General features: G+C 37.5%; 1 protein-coding gene and 2 long non-coding RNA genes across 6 annotated transcripts; 1 reads left to right on the top strand and 2 right to left on the bottom strand.

Moving 5' to 3' along the window:
- Positions 1-8,964: 8,964 nt before the first annotated feature.
- LOC133710486 (uncharacterized) lies at positions 8,965-12,382 on the bottom strand. Of its 2 annotated transcripts, none has more exons than XR_009846708.1 (8): positions 11,814-12,382; positions 11,635-11,709; positions 11,462-11,543; positions 11,155-11,231; positions 10,001-10,089; positions 9,679-9,897; positions 9,401-9,571; positions 8,965-9,326 (listed from the first exon to the last, which is right to left on the bottom strand). It is a non-coding gene; the product is annotated as an uncharacterized LOC133710486 (long non-coding RNA). The 2 variants fall into 2 exon arrangements; XR_009846707.1 differs by having other exon boundaries at positions 11,635-11,688; positions 11,814-12,381.
- Positions 12,383-14,579: 2,197 nt separating this feature from the next.
- On the top strand, positions 14,580-16,553 carry LOC133712443 (uncharacterized). The gene is made up of 4 exons (XR_009847405.1): positions 14,580-14,991; positions 15,086-15,162; positions 15,680-15,805; positions 16,166-16,553. It is a non-coding gene; the product is annotated as an uncharacterized LOC133712443 (long non-coding RNA).
- A 253-nt stretch (positions 16,554-16,806) lies between these two features.
- Positions 16,807-19,258, bottom strand: LOC133712563 (MOB kinase activator-like 1B). 3 transcript variants are annotated; one of them, XR_009847477.1, is made up of 5 exons: positions 18,859-19,258; positions 18,571-18,701; positions 17,800-17,908; positions 17,061-17,659; positions 16,807-17,000 (listed from the first exon to the last, which is right to left on the bottom strand). XR_009847477.1 is itself a non-coding variant. In XM_062138666.1 (4 exons), exons 2-4 carry the CDS (start codon positions 18,580-18,582, stop codon positions 16,954-16,956), a joined length of 228 nt encoding a protein of 75 aa, XP_061994650.1. In that variant the 5' UTR covers positions 18,583-18,701; positions 18,859-19,258; the 3' UTR covers positions 16,807-16,953. The 3 variants fall into 3 exon arrangements, 1 of the variants encoding a protein (XP_061994650.1); XR_009847476.1 differs by lacking the exon at positions 17,061-17,659; XM_062138666.1 differs by lacking the exon at positions 17,061-17,659 and having other exon boundaries at positions 16,807-17,060.
- Positions 19,259-20,243: the final 985 nt, after the last annotated feature.

Raw genomic sequence — 20,243 nt, 5'->3', positions numbered from 1 at the left:
GTCATGACATGCAGCACGAGGAAGATGAAGGGAATTAGACCTTTGCACTGGTACCGGTAGACAACAAGCAACACACTGTGAAGAGGAATAGACCTGCATCCCCGTTCACATCCCCGAAAAAGCTCAAGTTCTTCTTTGATGAGCTGCAGAACAACAAAGCAAGCTAGTGATGCTGCAACAAAGAAAGTCAAGGTACCCGAGTTTCCTTCAAAGTTTACTGCCAAATCTTTGGGACTCATTGAGACTCCAGCAGGAGGCATGCTGATACCAAAAGAAGTGATGAGGCCTCTTGCAGCAATGCCAAGTGAAGCTGCCAAAATGGAGCAAAGCAGCAGCCAGAAGAAGAGGGGCCGACCTCTAGGCTCAAAAAACAAAAATCCATCTAAAGCAAAGAAGGTCCCTGCGGAAGAAGTTTTGAGTGTCTTGTACTCGAAGAAATCTCCTAGCCCTAGCATAAAGGGCAAGGAGAAAGTCTAGTTTTTAATTTTGAACTATGCCTATTACTATGTCCTAGTTTTATCATAGTTAATAGGTTTGCTTTAATAAGTCATCACCAGATGTCTAATGAATGGTCTAGCACTATGTACCATGTGTTATCCTCACAACCTCTTGTCTATCTTTAAATGGTAGCGGAGGGGTATGTAATGATTATTCTGGCTTGAGCATTGAGTAATACAATCATTGATGGATTGATTCAAAAAAAAGAATGTGTTTTTGGTATTTCTTGTTTGGATCTATAATATGTATATTATACTATTATTAGAAGTAATTTTGTTTCCTCAAGGTGTTTTGACAAATATTATAATGTCATTCTCACTTGATAATAATTAGTCTTACATCAATGCGATGCGCGTGTGATTGGTGAAAGCCCATTAATTATCACCCACTTCTTTAGAAAAAAAATATTGTATTTATGTTTTTCTATTTTTTGTATTTTACTAAAATAATTATTTTGAATATCTCCTTCAGTAATGTTCAAATGGTTACCATTTATGGTTATTAACTATTGAACTTAATATTAAGGGTTTAAACTTAATATTAACTATTGAACTTTTATGGTTATTAACTATTGAACTTACGTCGTATAAGGCTGTTGAAATTAAGAAGTTTTTAGCTAGAAGGTCATTGCACAACACTTACAAGAATGGTCTATTGTGTGAATGAAAAAAAAATGAGCGGCAGCCCTCCTAGCTTGCTCAAATTTGGCTATAAATTTATACTACATTGTACAACAGAATAACTATATCTGTTGTTTGAGTGTAACTTATAAAATTTCATACGACAGTTTTTTACTTTTGTGTTGTGTGATCAAGGAAGATAATTTGGGAAAGTTTGGATTTGGCCCCAAATATCACTTATGCCCCCAAAGCCTACAAATTTTTATCGACATATGTGTGATGACTGTAAGCTCATACAACACAAATACGTAATTTGTGTTGTCTAAATGAGAAATGTTTGTCCCTAGCGCCAAAACTGCTACTTTGATTGCACACAGGTGGGAATTCTCCCTCCTTGCTCCCTTAACTCAAATTTAATATGTACATTATCAGACAACCGCAACTTATTTTTGTGTTGTATGATTCGTGAATACAAAATTGAAAAAAAAAACAAATGCCGGGCTTTGACAGTTTCATTAGGGTGACTTTGTCTCCCCACTTGGACAAAATAGCTTTCCTATCACTTACACATAATAACTCTGCCTTTTCATCCCTCTTCTTTTTCTGTCTATCTCTTAGAGGCTGACACATTTCCCCTCTCATCTCCCCTCATCACCTGCAAACCAAAAAGGGAGAAGCTCAAACTTTTGGTTCTAAGCAACATCACCACCAAGGTAATTCCCTTTTCTCCTTCTCTAGATTTGGTCTTTTCGCCCCATTCTACCATCTTTGGATTTCCATATTTTCCAAATTTTGATTTTAGGGTTTTTTATATTTTTGTTTTTCAGATTGGGAAGAGATACTCTTCATCCTCTCTTCAACTGAGCTACTACAGGAGAATTCTGGTGAAGAAAAGCTAGTTTCTCTTTTTTTATTTTCAATCTCTCAATTCAATTTCTCTTTCAGCTTGGGTCAATAAAATTTTAGAAACTTAGGTATGTCCTAGTATTCATTTCGATTTCAAGTTTATGTGTGTGATTTAAAAACTTGGGGTTTCATATTTGGGCAACAGAACTTCTGATTTGGGTTTTGGTTGGAGTTCCAAAAGATGTAGCGCAGGGGCGGATCCAAGCCTTTCTTGGTAGGGCTTGAATTGTGGGATGAAAAAAAAAAACTATATATATGCTATTTTTTGTTATTGTAAATGTATTGTCTCTTGGTTAAGCCCACCCAATTACCTGAAGTCGAACTCTCAGACCTCACTCCCTCAGTGCGACACTGCTACTACGATTTGCAGCCATCTCGCCGAGACATCGAGGAATTCGTCTTCTAGTCTTCTAATATTCTTCTTCCAAAAAGCCTTCATCTTCTACTCTTCTTCTTCCAAATAAATTTTAAGTATGTATTTCAATTCTAATTTTGATCTGTGATGCCCCGGAAATTCGTATTTATTTTTCGAGGATTTCCGGACTCTAAATTGTGGTTATTGGATGATTTCGTGGCTCGTGGATGAAGCTAAAGTGTTTCGGACGAATTTTTATTCGAAAAGAGTGGATTTAGGGGGGTTGCAAAGGTTGACTTTTTATTCGTATGGATTCTCCGAAAACTTCCTTCACAAAAGTTGTAGAGCGCGTCAATACGAGTTCGTGGACATGCGGAACGCGAGAATCGGAGTTCGTATGAAAAAGTTATGGCCATTGGAAGAAGATTCCATTTTGGTATAAATAGAAGTTTCTCGAAGGAGAAACTTACTATTTTCATTTGGTTTCCTTTTATGGAAACTCTCTTCCTCTCTCTTCTCTCTCGGCTGCACCTTCAGAAACGAAATAATCTGACTGACCCGACCCGAACCCGGAGATCCGACCCGGCTTTTCCGGCGGTCTCCGGCGACGAAACTTTCCAGATTGGATCGTCTCCTCCGTCTGGTCGTCCCTGTGGTGTCCTCTAGCGCCGATTCTCGGTGGTGGCGACGGTAGAAGGCGGTGCAGCTTGAGGTTTTTCGAATCGACAGGAAAACGCAGCTCCGGCGACGGCACGGCTTCAAGTTTCCTTCATTGGCTTCGTGGGGGTCGTCTGAGTCGATCTATGGTGTTTGTTTGGATCGATTTACGTGGAAATCGGTTCAACTCAATTGGAGCAAAAATTCAAAGCTTGTGAGGTAGTTTTCGATCCCTTATTCTTGTTTTCTGACTTCGAGCTCGTTATGAAAATTCACAAGCATGCTTAGATGAAGCTTTTTGATGTTGGGAGTTTTGGGAAATATTGAGTTTTGGCCGGCGGAGGTGCGCCATTGCCTGTGGCGGTGTTCCGGCCATGTATGAGACTGATCTGGTGTTATATGTCTTCTACTCGTCGATACGAGCGTTTTGATCTATAATACGCATATTTTGGAGTTCGTATGAAATTGTTATGATTTTTACGGTTTCATACCAGTTGATTTATTCGATCTGTGAGGATCCGATCGTCCGATCGACTTGTGGTTGGGACGTATCGATCATGGATGTATTTCGGAGACTTTGGGAGGTCTCGGATGTGGTTTCGCCTCGATTGGCGCGACTTTGGGGATTTTAGTTCAAAACAGGGGTTTCGAACTTAAATCGTTTGTGAATCGTTACTAAGTTGAAACAGTATGTGATTAGGTACTTGGGAAGTATTCTTGGACGATTGTTTTGTGGTTTGGCTGCTTTGTTCTATATTGAAGACGCAGCGGGAGTTTCGAGGTGAATAATCTCACTACGTTCATTCACGAACGGAGTTACCATTGCTGTTTTGAGAGTTATTTAGTTAACTGCAAACTATAGTTGGTATTAGTAGGCATTCCTGAGCAGATGACTACGTATATATATATTTACGTGAAATATGTATATTCTTGTGGGTTGATGGGTGAATTAAGCAATAGGTATTCATGGGTTTCATTCTATTGTTTTGAGGCTTGACTTTTCGGGAAACATTGTGTAGGAATTGGGAATTTCTATTGTTTTGAAAAGTGTCAAGATTTGGTGTGAGTTGCTTTGATGTGATTTGAATGTTTTGATCTAACGACCGGGGGTCGGAAGATCTGAGAGTCACAAGTGGTGATTTCTCCTTTTGAGTTGATTTAATGTTTTGATTTGACGACCGGAGAGGTCTTGATGATCGAAGGTCACGGGGTGACATCTCCTTTTGAGAGTTGAGTAACTTTTGGGTCCTGAGTGACCGTTTTGAAATGTTTTGATTTGACGACCGGGGAGGTCGGATGATCGGAGGTCACGGGGTGACATCTCCTTTTGAGAGTTGAGTAACTTTTGGTCCTGAGTGACCGCTTTGAAATGTGTTGATCTGATGACCGGGGAGGTCTGAGGATTCGAGGTTGCTGGGAGTAACCTCAGGCAAATATATCGGGACTCCACACCTTTGGTCGGGTGAGTGGATACGATCAGTTAGAGCTCTAGTCTGTTGCCATGGTACATCATGGGGGGTAGCGGGGAGCTATCTGATGCTCATGAGTACGTATTTTTAAAAGAGAGTTTCAGGGATTCTTTCTTTTAAATGTCCTGGGAGGACTTGTGTATCATATTTAATTGTCAGAGTTTCAATTATTATGATTTTGTCACGGGGTGACTTGTGTTGATTTGAGAATGTGTTTTTAAAAAGGAGTTTCGGGGATTCTTTCTTTTAAATGTCCTGGGAGGACTTGTGTATCATATTTAATTGTCAGAGTTTCAATTATTATGATTTTGTCATGGGGTGACTTGTGTTGATTTGAGAATGTGTTTTTAAAAGGGAGTTTTGGGGATTCTTTCTTTTAAATGTTCTGGGAGGACTTGTGTATCATATTTAATTGTCAGAGTTTCAATTATTATGATTTTGTCACGGGGTGACTTGTGTTGATTTGAGAATGTGTTTTTAAAAGGGAGTTTCGGGGATTCTTTCTTTTAAATGTCGGGGGAGGACTTGTTTATCATATTGAATTGTTAGAGTTTTCAATTGATATGATTTTAGTCACGGGGTGACTCGAGTTGTTTCTTTTGGGAAGAGAATGGGTTGTTTTGGGAAAACAGGGTGTGTGTTCCTTTTACGAGTTGATGGGTTTCCTCGTTGGGCGAGTTGTGCATGTATGGTTTGGAGATACTCATACGGGCTTGCAAAAGCTTACCGGGTTTGTTGTGTGGCAACCCGGTACACCATTCAAACAGTGTAGGGGTTAATCCTGCAGGTCAGGGTAATCGTGGCTGAAGTTGAGGTGGCGTGTTTGCAGCTTTACGGTAGGAAGCCAATTTGGTGACTTTACCGTTATAAAGACTTCCGCTTGTAGTGAGCTCTGAGGAGCATTTACGTTTTATTTTGTTGTTGACAATTTAATTCGTAAGCTTGTGTAATATATAACTCTGTGGAGCGAGTGTATATTAATTTTGAGGGTTCAGGGCATCAGTATGTACTTGATTTAAAAAGGAAAAAGTTTCCAGGTATTTTGTATTGATGACTGAACGATCACGCATGTATAATTATGAGATTATATATCGATTTTTATTTATGTTAAAAATCAGGGGCGTGACATGATCCCTGCTAGAACACAACAACATTCTCATTTTTGTTTTGTCGCATCAAGCAATCAGAGAGTTTCAATGTGGATCTAGGAGAAGATCGAATGGATTCTAACACCAACCAACTGAGTCAGTTGATATGCTCAAAGTAAGCACATAATTTAACCCTAAAAATATCATTAGTAGTATAAGCAAGTAGAGATCGTTTTATTCCGGGGATTGAGGGTACACCTGTCATTGTCAAACAAATAAAGAATTAAAATTAAAACAAAGTATAATATTTACAAGTATCTACAAATTTACGAAATTAAGGGGGATTTTTAAGATTTGGTTTTCGAAAATTAAAATAATTAAAACAAATAAAACTATACAAACACTTATACAAGAATGGAACATATGAAACAAATATCAAAACCAAATTCATAATCAAATTCGACTCAACCCTATTATTGTTCATCTTAAGTCATGAGAAGGAGTTGATCATGTGAAATATTCAAAGCAAATAATTTTCCATATTTTACTTTTCAATGCTAATTAGCCTAAGTGAAAGCACAAAGACTAATCCTATCAAACATACATTTAAGCTCTAGAAAGCTAGATAATCATAACATGTTAGACGCATGAAACACATAGAAAGGCTATCAACTCAAGTGCGCATGCAACTTAGTATGAAAAAGTTCACCTAATTGCAATCCTTTTTAATTAAACTCGATTTTTGTCCAAAACCTTTACTACTCTTGATTTTAAGTTCACAAAACAATAAGTTGAATCATGTTCTTAATATCTAGCACCACTCATACATAAACCCTAAAAGTTGGCCACCAATTAGAATAAACATACAAGAGATATCAATTAAGCAAATTCAATTAAACATTCTCACATAAGCAACTTAAGAATCACAATAATAAGAATCTGAAATTTATTCAATCATGGAATTCGAAATTAAAATCTTGTTTCAAATGTTATGTTAACTAGAACAGAATCATACAAATTCAAACAAGGAAAACCGAAAGAGGTTACAAGGTTGAAGGTCGAATTACACCGTGAATGGAGATGGTGATGATGAACTCGAATTGATGAACTCTGAATCTTGGAAGCAATCTTCAAAGCTCACGGCTTCAAGGTGGATTATGGAGGGGATGCTCACGGCTTCTTCTTCCTTCTTCCTCCCTTGCTTGAAATTGTAGAACCTGAACTAGAGAATGGAGGAGAGGACGTTTATGGAGAGAGTATTTCTGAAAATTATGGAGTTTGGAACCTCTTTAACGTCAAGAATAGGAGGTATATATAGGGGACGGCCAAGGCTCTCCAATCAATCAGAATTTTCCACATAGCTTCGACCAATGATAGCTCGCCAAGTAAGCTTTGTGATGTGGTCCAACCAATCGTAGAATGCCAAGTAAGCTTTAGTGTGTCATCCCACCAATCAAAACCCTACATTAATTCCCTAAATTCCTTTAATATATATCCTTGCCGAAATTAAATAAGGATTTTCTGATTTTTTTCTCATTAATTTCGGCCAAGAATATCTTAGGAGAGAGAAGTTGCCGAAATATCATGAATAAATGCTGATTTGCTTCGCCAATTTCGGCCAAAATGAATTTAGAGAAAGTAGGGAATGAACCTAGCTAGCCTTGTTTTGAACCTTTATCCTTCCTTAAAACTCTCCCTTGATTCTCTTGGCGTCATCTCCTTCATTATTTTCTGATTTTTACGTTGGCATCACATATCCTCTCTCCCTTTTTACGTTAATCACACAAAATTAACTCTCCAAGAATATGTTCCTTCCTTAAAAATCTCCCAAGAAAATCTCCACTTGAAATCCTCAATCAATCATCTTTAATTTCCACGTTGTCACATTGTTTCTCTCTTCATAATTCACGGCAAATTTAATCCCCAAGGAAAATATATTTTCCTTTTAAAACTCTTCCTTGATTCTCTCCCTTGATTTCCTCTTTAATTTTTCACACCAACTCCTTCTTTCTCTCTTTGCTTTGGACGGCAAAACACATTTAAATCTCCAACGTTCACGAGCTCCTCCTTCCATTTATGAGCTTATTTCAGCTCATTTATTTTCAAGAACCTGAAGATAGGAACTATTAATACAAGTAGAAACTTTCTGAAAACAAGAAATGGAAACTTCCTAAACTAAAAGGGAAACTTGCTAGAAATGGAAAATAGAAACTACAAAACGGAAACTTTCTACAATTAGGAACTTTCCCACTCGAAGAATGGAAACTTTCCTAAACAGAGTTTTATTAAGGAAATAACGCAGAAAATATAGGGAAATAACAGTTAAAACGTCGCATTAAAATGCTCTTATCATCAGTTCATGAAACTTGCTTCTTATTCTTATGTACATTTGATCTAATATCTATGCTAGTTTTCTTATATTACAAGTTTCATGTACTCTAAGTATTCTTTCATACTATCCTATAGGAGATGCTTTAAAAAATCGTTTATGAGATTTTCAAAACTGGCTTCTTCAATTCTCCAAATCTGAACCAATCAAATAGAGCTATATCTAGCTAACAAGTTCACTGCAAATAAGATGTCTGGTCTTGTGCATTGAGCTAAGTAAAATAATGCGCCTATTGCACTTAGGTAGTGCACTTCTGCCTGTAGCATATCTTTGTCATAATCTTTTAGGATGAAATTGATCCTTTTTAGGATCAAGACTACAAACGACCATGGGGGTGCTTGTAGGCTTAACTTTATCTATATTGAAACTCCTAAGTATCTTTTGGGTATAAGCTGACTGTTGAATTAGGATACCATCAACACGGTGCTCAAGTTCCAAACCGAGACAGAACCGTGTTCTCCCAAGATCATTCATCTTAAACTCGGATTTCAAGTGTTCAGTGGTTTCCTTTAACTTCTTAAGGGCTTCCAATGAAGTTCATGTCAACAACATGAATCTCGATAAAATCCAAAACTTGTCATTGATACGTGTAGGCATAGTTCATCACTGACATATCCCTTCCCAATCAAGTAGTCACTTAGTAAGCGTTTCAACCTTATTATAAATGGGCTCCGTGATCTAAACACTACAAAAAAAAATTCAATTTGCCACGGCGCAAGGCCGTCGCCGAAAGCCAAATTGCCGTCGCCAATGACCAATGGCGACGGCTAGGCGACGGCAATGTCGCCGATGTCGTTGGTGGCGTCGCCATTGCTATTTGCGACGGCAATTTGGCCGTCGCATGAACTTTAGCGACGGTCTTTACGCCGTCGCAAATAGCAATGGCGACGGCACTGTTGCCGTCGCAAAATGCATATTATTGATTAAAAAAAAACCTGGCATGCAATTTTGCATACCAGATTTTTATTTTTGGAGCAAAAGAAGCCAAATAATAAATTTTATATAAAATGCACCAAAACATGAATACCAGATTCAAATACATATATAGCTGATAACCCTGTTTGATCAATTGAACAACACTTGTCATCAACCAGAGAACAAAAGAAAATAAGGAATGCTTTCTAAGTACTTGGCAAAACACAGTACAACACCTTCTCTAATATTAGTGATGATTTCTGCACATTTCCAATGAGATATTGATCGGTGCTGAAGATTGACAACAACAATTTTCTCCAGTTCTTCCACAACATGGTCAAGTTCCTGCCAACGTGCTTTACCAATGGTTGTAGCTGTCAAATCACTACCATTTCTACTCAGCGTGGTCACTGCACATGATCTCCACCCCTGCAACCAGAAAACACATTTTACCAGAATGATTCAATTACAGAGACATTGTAACACTAATAATACATGCTTACTTTGTTTCCACCTCTTCGATCTAATTTGACCATGTTTGTTCATATTAAGAACAGTAGCAGGAGGTTGATCACTATACATTCTCTGTCTTTTTCTTTCAGTATATGCTCTTTCTTCATGATCATCTTGTGAAACCATCTCCATTTCTGGTTTTTCAGTGTTTGCCGCCATCACTGTATTGAAGAATTATTCTTTGTAAACACACTTTTACATATTGATCAATACTGTGATTTTACTTTAAGACACATAACTAATCACAAAAGCGGTAATAAATGCTTACTTCGTTTCCATCTTCTTGATCTAAGTTGATAACCTGTGTCTTTATTAGAAACAGCACCAATAGTTTGGTCATTACACACTCTGTGTGTTTCTTTTTGAGTATCTTGACCTTCTCCATTATCAGCTTGTAAGTATGTCGTCATTTTCATTTTTCCACTCTTTTCTGCCATACCTGAATCTATAGCAGATGGAAAATTCAATAGCACGTTGTTCACAGAATCTACACAATCAAATGAAGACAGTTAGACAATTCAACATCACCATGGTTACACAAACTATAAATTGAATACGAAAAGCACATAATAAAACTTTACACTCTGTACCTGAATAAAAGTAATGGATCAAGACAGTAGCAAAAAACAGCAAAGGAACAACGGCCAGAAAATGGAGCCCTGATTTTTTTGCATAAACTCTGCAAAGGAAAAACAGAATAATAAATAAATCTTGAAATTAAGTATAAAACTACATAAATTAACTTGAGTACAAACTTTATACAGCAAGATTAATGTGTGGTTTTTTTGTTTTTTTTTTTTTTTGGGGGGGGGGGGGGGGGTGAGGATTGAAATTTTGAAACCCAAATTGAAACAATATGTAACATTCTACCCAATAATCAATCCAGGAAAACACAAACAATTATGTATTTTCATTAGGCTTTCTTATTCTTTTACTGTAATAACATAATATTCACTCTACTTTGACATTCTCAATTGGTCTTCAATATTATTATACATAATCTGGCAGGTTTAAGAAAATTAGAGCCAACACAGAGAAACAGGAAAACCTGGATTTGCTAGATGAGTTCAAGTTTTGAAATATATATATACATAGTACATAGAATCCTGAAAGTTAAAGCATTTCTTCAACTATACCTTTTTACAGAATGTAGATAAACATTAAATGACGATAATAGCATTCACATGACAATGGGAGGTTTACCAATGAGAAACATGAACTGGGGAGCCATAATGTCAAACAGAATGATCAAAACTCAAATAACTACTGGGTTTTAACAATGAGAATTTGCAAAATATAAAGTCCTGATTCTTCACTATAGACTACCTTTTTTTTTTCTTCTTCTTTCTTCAACAAAAACCAAAATCATGCTTCTCCTCAGAAGACACATTTGTTCTAGGAATTTCCAGCTACAAAAAACTTGAATACAGAAATTCAATTGGAGAGGGTATGATAAATCGAAGTCCCTTATTAGGACAACTGAAAAAATAGATCTATTCTAGATAATGGCTCAAACTAATTAGGAGAAACAAAATGTTAGTTCCCTTTGGACTAACAATTCATGTATTATGCATGTCGAGATTGTGCTATCTATTCATCTTATTATTGATCCCATTAGTCATTCATAGTTTCAACTTATGAATATATATACAAGCTAGAATTCAAAAACTAATTAAAGACTGAGTTACTAAAGAAAGTAAAGTATTTTCACAGTTTGTTAATACATATGGCCACATTATTATACCTGCATAGCTACTGCTGAAGCCAACAATCCTTCACATTGGTCAAGCATAACTTTGTCTTACACTGCTACAACAAGTTCTGAAACCAAAACGAAGATTGAATAACAACTAAACTAATGAACATAAAACAGATTAACTACTCTGACCGGAAACCAAAACGATAATAAAAACCTAACCTAAACTACTCAGATATCAATGAAATTTTATAGACACTAAGCTAACATACTAAACTGGATACCGGTAAATTTTTAGGGATTTTGGAGATCATTTGCTATGCTAATTAATTAAAAGAAGACAGAGGACAGAAACCTGCGAAAATAGAAACCAGACCCATAAAAGTGAGTCATGCCCGCAAACTCAACACTAACCCTCGAACCAATTCTGCGACCACCTGTATTCCAGTAATTCACTTTCAGATAGGTCAACAATTAAAACCAAACCATACCCATTTTAGCTATTTAAATCTGCATTCCTAATCTTACAGTGATTGGAGGTCCTGAAAACTCTTCCTCCATAATCTTCAATTATCAACTTATCTGTAACCAAATGAAACCAATCTAAAAAACAATCTGACTATCAATCACAATGAAACCCTACAATTATTGTTTTGAAATTCAATTTCATATATCTATTTGTATATATTGGGAGTTTAGGGGCTTACACTGAACAGTTGATTAAGCGGCATGAGAGAGAATTAGAACTCCAAAGATGCCGACCAAGAATCCTAAACTGAAACCCATCTTAGCTCTGGTCTCCAGCCAGCTAGAGCTCCCCGGAAACGGACTCACCGACGTCATTTACGATATGCAACCCAATTGACTCTTTTGCAGGTGAGGGATCTAGATCTGAACGATACCCCCAAAAGATTTCCCCAATCTGGTTTGCCGATAAGGAAGAGCTTAGACAGAAGTATTGGAGGAAGATGGGATTTGCGATGACGGAGAGAGAGGGAGGACAAGAGAGACGAAGAGATCGGCCTCCGTTTTGAGAGAGTTTTTTTTCTTCTTCTTTTTGAGCAGAGGGCGACTGTCGTGGTTTTCATACCACGGGAAGAATTGAAGAAACGCGACGGAAACTTTTAGTATTTTACTACGGCTAACTCTTGCCGAAGTAAACCATTTGGGTTTGCCACGCCCAGTGGCGACGGCAGTTGTTACGGTCGCAAATATTTTCCACAATCGCGACCCCTCAGTTTTTGCCGTCGCAAAAGAGGAGGCATTGGCGACGGCAATTAAAGGCCGACGCAAATTGGTGAAGCTAATATAATTCTTTTTTGTAGTGAAAGCTACTTGACTTGGGCAAATGAAGTCTATCAAGAACCTTCATGTATATTCCGTATCTAGATCTTCATAAAGATAGTGGAGTGTAAGCTGCATGTTCAGTTATTCTGAAACTACCAAACTGACAAGGTAGTGGAGTGTAATGACATCTATTACGCTCCTCGTAGTTGATTCCAAGGCGTTGTGAGATGCCTTGCACCATGCCTACCTCTGTGTGATCTCATCACTTTAGCGGGGATCGAGATGAGACATAGTAGGGACAGGCCACGACAATTTCTGTCGTTCATGTTAAACATTTATATTATTATCTCCTTATAACAACGGGAATACTGTCTCATCAAAGTGACAATTCTACAAAACAAGCTATAAAGAGATCGCCTGACAAGGATTTAACTAGGGGACGATCGTTGGAGCTTCAAATCCAACGTATATACCCATTCGTCTGTGAGGACCCATCTTGGTGCATTGTGGCGGCGCAATTGGCACATAAATCGCTCACTCAAATATGCATAAGTACAAGATACTTGTACCCAGTAACTAGCTGTAATGAAGAGATAGATTGAGTGGCGGTGGGTCGTAAACGAATTAGCATAGCTGCATGCAATATTGCAAAACTCCAAGTGGATATAGGAAGATTGGTGCGCATTACCAATATCCGTGCTACCATCGTAGTCGTTTAATGCCGGCTTCCACGAGACCATTTGAGTGTGTACATGGGAATATGATGTCCAACATCAGTCCCAATGATAAGCAATAATCACCGAAAGTCATCGATGTAAACTCTCCAACATTGTCAAGTCGAGTTGACTGAATAGGATGATCCCGATAGTGAGCCTGTAGCCTTATGATCTGAGCTAAGAGTTTAGCATAAGCAGCATTAGGAATGAACAGTAGCGCGACATGTGACCAGCATGTCTACGCGTCAACCAATCAATACCATAAACAGTCCGCAAGTTGGTTGTATCGGTCCACAGAATCCCTTCGCATTCTATGTAAGAATAGAATGAGAACTTTCGTATCATTTGCGTAGGGCGGTCTTGGTCCTAATTTCCCTAAGGAACATGCTTTGCAGAATTAGCGAGGGACCTTAGAAGCAACCAATGAGAATTTTGGTTGGGCCTGTGTGTTAGAAATGATGTTGGAAGCAAAATTGGTGATAATTACACCACTCATTGCGTCATTACCGGGGCCGGCGGTAGACCGTGGTGTGGCTAGGAATGGCAGCGGCTGTCTCACATGGTTCAGGAATCAATTTCTGATTCTTGCTTTGTTTCACTAGAAGATGTCAATGTGAAGTCTTTATTAGACGGACCATCATATCACGACGAGGATGACATAACTTGTCCTGCCAAAGCCAATATGTGTCTGAATCCAAGAGATCTTCTCTCATTATGTTATTGGATTCAATAGGTCGAATAGTAGTGACATAAAGTCCACTAGATTGACACATAAGCTTCTCTAAGATGCGCTTTAATTTTATCCGTAATCATTAGAGGTAATGCAAAAGAACCTTTTTCCGTTCTCAGTATGCATTTCTGCATGGAATCCGTTGGCTCGAATATCTTTAAAAGGTCAATAGGATTTGATTTGCCCTAGGAGCATAGAGAGCTTCTGCGACTGTGATCAAGGTGCCATTAGGCAAAAGGAATTGGGCCATTCCATGTCCTTGAACTAAACTTGATGGCCCAGTCATCATAGTCACATAGGAATATGTAGGCAACATCTCTAAGAATAATTGTCTATGACGGAGAATGGTGTGCGTAGTCACACTATACGGGAGACATTGAAGTTCTCCAGTGTCCATTCCTAAAAGAAAAGCTCAAATGGAGTTGAATGAACTCAACATTTTATTAATAAGCCAAATCTGTCAAAACTGAACCTTTTCATGTTTATAATTGTAAATCACAGTTTTGAATGCCTTAACTAATATCAATTTGGCTGAAAATTTACATAATTGATCTATTCATATAGGCCTAATAATTGAACGGTAGAGATGTTGATAAGTGATCAAAAAGAAAAAGTTAGTCAAATAACCAATCCCTTAGAATAGCCAAAAAAAGGGATCTCTCACCAGAAGGGTCCTCTCTCTCTCTCTCTCTCTCTATATATATATATATATATATATATATATATATATATATATATATATATATACAGCAAGGTTCCAAAGAGGACGTCCTTGCTATACATAATATGCGGATGGGTCAATCTCTGCCGTCCGTTTCTTTAAATGAAAAGCAACGGCTTGGATCGAGGGGGTTACTGTTTGGATACAGAGATAGAGAGAAGCTCAGAGCCTCAGATGGTTTCATTTGCATACGGAGATAGAGAGATAAAGAGAGGGGGAAGAGTGAGGCGATGGGAGCGGAAGACCCAACAACAAATATATATGATTTCCAATCTGAAACTGAAAGAGACGACTGATTCGAGAGAGAGGGAAGAACATGGCGAATCAAGGTGGTTCTTGGGTTTTGATTTGAGGAAGAACATGGGGACGGGAAGAGAACGAACAATGCGAATCTTGGTTCTTGGGTTCATCTGAGAAGAACACAAATCTGGGTATATCTATTTTTTTTTTTTTCTTTTTTTAATAATTTCTTCTGATCGATTACACCACTTTCATCTTTCGCTTCTGGGTTTTTTCGCTCCATAGAGACAGATAGCGAGAGCGAAGAGAGCAAAGGAAGAAGGGAAAGAAGAAGACATTCGGGAGAAGACAGAAAAGAGAAGGTAAGCTTGAATTTTGGGTGTGATTGATCGGGTTTTGAATTTCGGTGCATGCAATTCTGGGTGGTGCCTATGAATGTGGGTATGTGGGTTTATCTATCTGGGTTTGGTTTGCAATTTGATCCACCTCACCGCCAAACTGAAGCTTTTTTTTTTTTTTTCCCACCTCATCAGTGCGAATATAACTGTTCCCACATTTTTATGTAAAGATTGAGCCTTTAGCTTCATTTTGATATTGGGTTTTGCTATTACTATGTTTGTCACACTTTCTGGAATCAAGTTTATGTTTTCGCTGCTAAGGCTTGTAATTGTCAACAGCATATATCAATCATGGGTTAGCATCAACTTTGTGTATTTTAATTTGAAGGCTTTTATTTCTGTCTAATATATTGTTGGGTTTTGAAGTGGATAGGTTTCCTTATTTTAATCTTATAGCTTTTTGCTTATTAAATTATAGGTGTGTTCAATTCTGGTGGTGACTTAATTTGTTGGTTTGTATTGAAATACTGTGTATCTGCAGATTGGAACAAAGTAGTGGAGATACTATGATTTTGGTCCAAAAGGAGTAGTTGCCCTTATTCGTCTTTCTGGAACAGCAGGGACGGTGGATGTCTGTTTCAAGAAGATCATGCCATTGTCCATGAAGGTAGTACGTTGTGATCTTTAAAGATCTGTTCATGTTATCTTCCATTTAAGTCTTTGCAAAGCATATCGGTATTTGACTTTGATTTTCTTTTCTTCATTGATAGGCACTTAGATTTTAGTTTATTTTTCAAGTATTCATGGTCCACAATGCATGTTTGACATTCATTGGGCATTAATTTTGACTGTTCAGTTGCTAGTTTGCCAGTAATCATTAAGTTTTATCACTTCACATACAAATGAGAATTAGATATCCCATTCAGAACTCTCCTGAGTTGCAACTGTAGGCTGCTTTGTGCAAGATGCTTTGCTCCTTGATTTTAACTGAAATTGTTAAATTTTTTGATGTGATTTTTGTGTGCAGGATTTCTATGAGGATATACTTGAGGAGCTTAGCAGGAACAAACATATCATTCTCAGACTATAATTAAAGAGTTGGTGCATGAAAAACAATGGGATAGGCAAGAAATAGATGACTCGATGAATGTTTGTGGAATGTTTGTAGTAGTAAACACTAAATGTAATGTGAATGTAATGTGCATTTTCTGGAATCACAGTGTATAGAACATGTGAATGTAATGTGCATTTTCTGGAATCACAGAGCTTTGCTCTTGCTATGCTGGAGAAGGTGTCATTTGTTGTACTTTACAGTATTATAGAAGGAATGAAATGGCTTTAGTCTTTGTATATTGTATCCTATTTAGAAATGTTGGTTGTATCGGCTTTGCTTTGGAAGCATTTTGTTTTGTTGGTTGTGGTTGTTGTCTACTTTGGCAATAGAATTGAACTTCTTGTGATTTATTGGAACATATCAAGTCATTTTGCTCCAGATTGGAACATTTTGAGATTTATTGAACTTCTGATTTGAACTTCTTGTGATTTATTGCATTTTAAGTCATTTTGCTCCAGATTTGAACTTCTGATGCCATGGTTTTGAGTCTAACATTGCATATTAAGTAATTTTGCTCCACATTTTGCTCCACATTTTGAGTCTAACACAATATATTAAGTCATTTTGCTCCAGATTGGAACATTTTGAGTCTAACATTGCATATTAAGTCATTCCACTCCTCATTTTCTGGAATCATTACAAATCAACAACAATTGAGTATCCACAATTGAAACCATTACATAATGAATTGACTATGATCCTCACTCTACCATATAATCTTGAAATGATCCAAAATGTCTTCCAAAACCTGCAGAATCAAAGAGACCACAAAATCGTCTTGCCATAAACTGATCGGTGCATCCAAAACCTGCAGAATCAAACAGACCACAAAATCCAGAAGCTGTCATGGTACAAATAAAAACAAAGAAAGTTGATAAAACTAGAAGTTGGACTTAAGTGCACAGTCAGGCATAGAAGGAACATTGATCAATCAACAAAGTAGTCTCTAAGCCAACAGATAAAAAGAACTTTGGAAGAAAAAATTACTATTTCACAATTTCACTGAAAAAAGCATGAAGATTTGCTGACAAATATCAAATGGATTTTGAGTAGGCAAATGGGAGGACCTTGATGCTTCATTTTGCTGCATCTTATGTATTACAATTGAGCACCTTTTGCCTTTCACAGTAGTTATGAATAATTGTATAAACAAACACGTCAGCATTGACAGCAAGTCAGTCAACTTTCCATAATTTTCCTACTCACCTCTGACCTTTTCCACTACTTATTGACCACTAAACGTCTATAAAATTGTTTGAAATATATCTAGCCATTAAAAATGCATCATGAAGGCAACACTTCTGCTGGAGGTATAACTTCTTTAAACAAACAATAATCTCCTGCTTAATCAGATCTTGATTACTACTCTCCTCCCACTCAAACATCAGTTTCTCTTCCCATTTGCTGCTGTATGAAAATAAGTAGTATAAGGGTCGCCATCTCTTGCTTATGCCTCCAACATATTTCCCCTCTAAATACTAGTTCATCAAACCAAACAAACTAACAAATTAAAAGACAATTCAAATTATGATGAAAAAGAGATTTACTGTTGACAGCAAGCCACTCATTTAAATCTTCTCCAGTTGGAAGCTTTACTGATTCTCTTAGGTTCCCACTGCCTAGTGTTGCATCAATGTGCTTTCTCAGCTGAGCCCCCTGCATCAAGATAAGATATACATTAATAAAATCACATGGTTATACCTATCTTGTAGTAGAAATCCAAAAAGGTCGATACACAAACCATAACAAAAGGAGCTCATTAAATTTCAGCTGGAAACTGAAACTAGATAATTGAACAGAGTGCCTTGAAAAGGCAATGGCCATCTTGCAAATCTATTGGGAGCTACATTTCTTTTGCTCCATTTCGTAAAGATTAATCAGATCTTTATATAGATTCTGAAAGATGAACCATGGGAATACGAATATCGTCTAAAGCAAGGAGTTTATACCACTGCAGTAAAGATTGCATAAGAATAAAACCTATCACTTCATCCAGAAAACATGATGAATCAATTGTGAAATGAGTTATTATACCATTAAAAGTACAATATCTTGCATCTCGAGCTCTAACATAAACAGAAAGCATGATACATGTATATATCACCACTAAAAGTACAAACCCAATACAAAGCTTAGCACGTTAGCTATTTCTCAACAAATCAATCACAAGCACAGTAGCTATTTCTCAACAAACTCAAAACCAATCACAATAGCTATTTCGTAACAAATCAAACACACCACAAAATCCATATCCCTTAAACTGACCAAATCAGATGCAAAATCTAAAAAATACCAAATACAGAAAACTCAAAGCTTACCTTAGAGAGCATGTTTTCTGGTAGTGAACTGATATGTTTGAGACATTATTCTGCTAAATGAGATGATGAACAACTCTGCCTTTACTTGAGGAATATAAACTTGATCATCCTCTGACTCCATTTATTTGAAACTGAAAAACACACATAAGATCAACAATCGGAAAAAAAAAAAAAAATAAAAAATAAACCCAGAAACAGAAAGAAGAAAAGTCCCAAATATGGAAAAAAAAAAACCCTAAATTTTGTAATTGGCAATCAAACAAATCAGAAAAGAGAGAGAATCCATACTCTAGATGTGTTTCTCTGCTTCCAAGTCTCCAACTTTTGGCGCGAAAACTCCAAGGGATGTCGGGACCATAAGAGAGCTACAATTTTCATGAGAGAAAAGAAAAAAAGAAAGCTTCGGTTGCACGATTGTTGCAACCTGAGATGAGTTTATGGTATTTGGAGTTGAGAAGTTTTGGATTTTGGGTGGAGAAAGAGAACCAGAGCCTTCGATGCAACCAAAGTGGAGAGTCTACAGTCCAACTTTGGTTTTCTACTTCGACGAGCGATGGGTTTTTGGGAAGAGATCGATCCAAGCCGTTGCTTTTCATTTAAAGAAATGGACGACAGAGATTGACCCATCCGCAGATTATGTATAGCAAGGACGTCCTCTTTGGAACCTTGCTGTATATATATATATATATATATATATATATATTATGTTCTAAAAATGGGCCTAGGTGGCAGCCTAGGCGCAGCCTCCCCTATTCAATTATGGCCTGGGCGATGCTGATAGGCGGTGGGCTTCTTGGCGGCCGCTTAAGCAGTCCTAGGTGGCGACTAGGCTTTCTAGGCGTGTGATATTGGGCGCTGGAGCGTTTTGGCGTTCTAGTCATCGTCAAAATGACGACTTCGTACTCAAGTCTCAACACAAAACGAGACTCTGACTCTCAGAATCTTAGATTCTCTATCTCTGACTCTCAGACTCACTCTCCCCCAATCTCCTCCACGGATGACGGTGGATTGCACGGGCACGGTGGGCCGGCGACACATCAATCTTCTCTCAGTTTATCCTCGAATCTAATTTTGATCCGGCCCTCTCCTTGAACCCAATCGGCCGTCAGTGACTTGTCCTCTCTCTCTCTCTCAAAACTCAAATCTGTTTGAAAATCTGAAATCTGAAACCCAGTTCTTGGTTTCTCAATTTCCCCTGTTATGTACTTATTGTTATTTAACTTCAATCAAAATTGAAATAGTGGTGTTTGTCATGTTCTTGGTTTGATGTGGTTTAGCAGAAATGCTTTAGTGTTTATTATGTTCTTCGAGAATCAATGTTCTTGGTTACTAAGACACTAAAGTATTGTTCTAGTAAAACCTTTCAACTCCTATTCCTGAAAATTGAAAGTCAGATCTGCTTGATTTGTAGCTTTGTTATGAGGGAGTTGGCATAATTGGAATTCTTGGACTTTGTAGTTGTGAAAATATGACTTTCAATTTCCTGCTCTTGGAAAGCAATAGAGTTGTGAATAATTTGTGAGATTTGTGTACTTTTGCGGTTTTGCCAGAAACCTACCGTTTCTTTTCTTCTGGAAATTTAGGCTGAACAAGAAACAAATGAGGTTTATGCGCATACAAGTACGCTACTGGGGTGATGGAGATGGATCAGTTACTGGGAGGAGATTCATGAT

The sequence above is a fragment of the Rosa rugosa genome, chromosome 5, assembly GCF_958449725.1.
Source record: "Rosa rugosa chromosome 5, drRosRugo1.1, whole genome shotgun sequence".
Classification (NCBI taxonomy): Eukaryota; Viridiplantae; Streptophyta; class Magnoliopsida; order Rosales; family Rosaceae; genus Rosa; species Rosa rugosa.
This window is presented reverse-complemented; position numbering and strand designations above follow the sequence as displayed.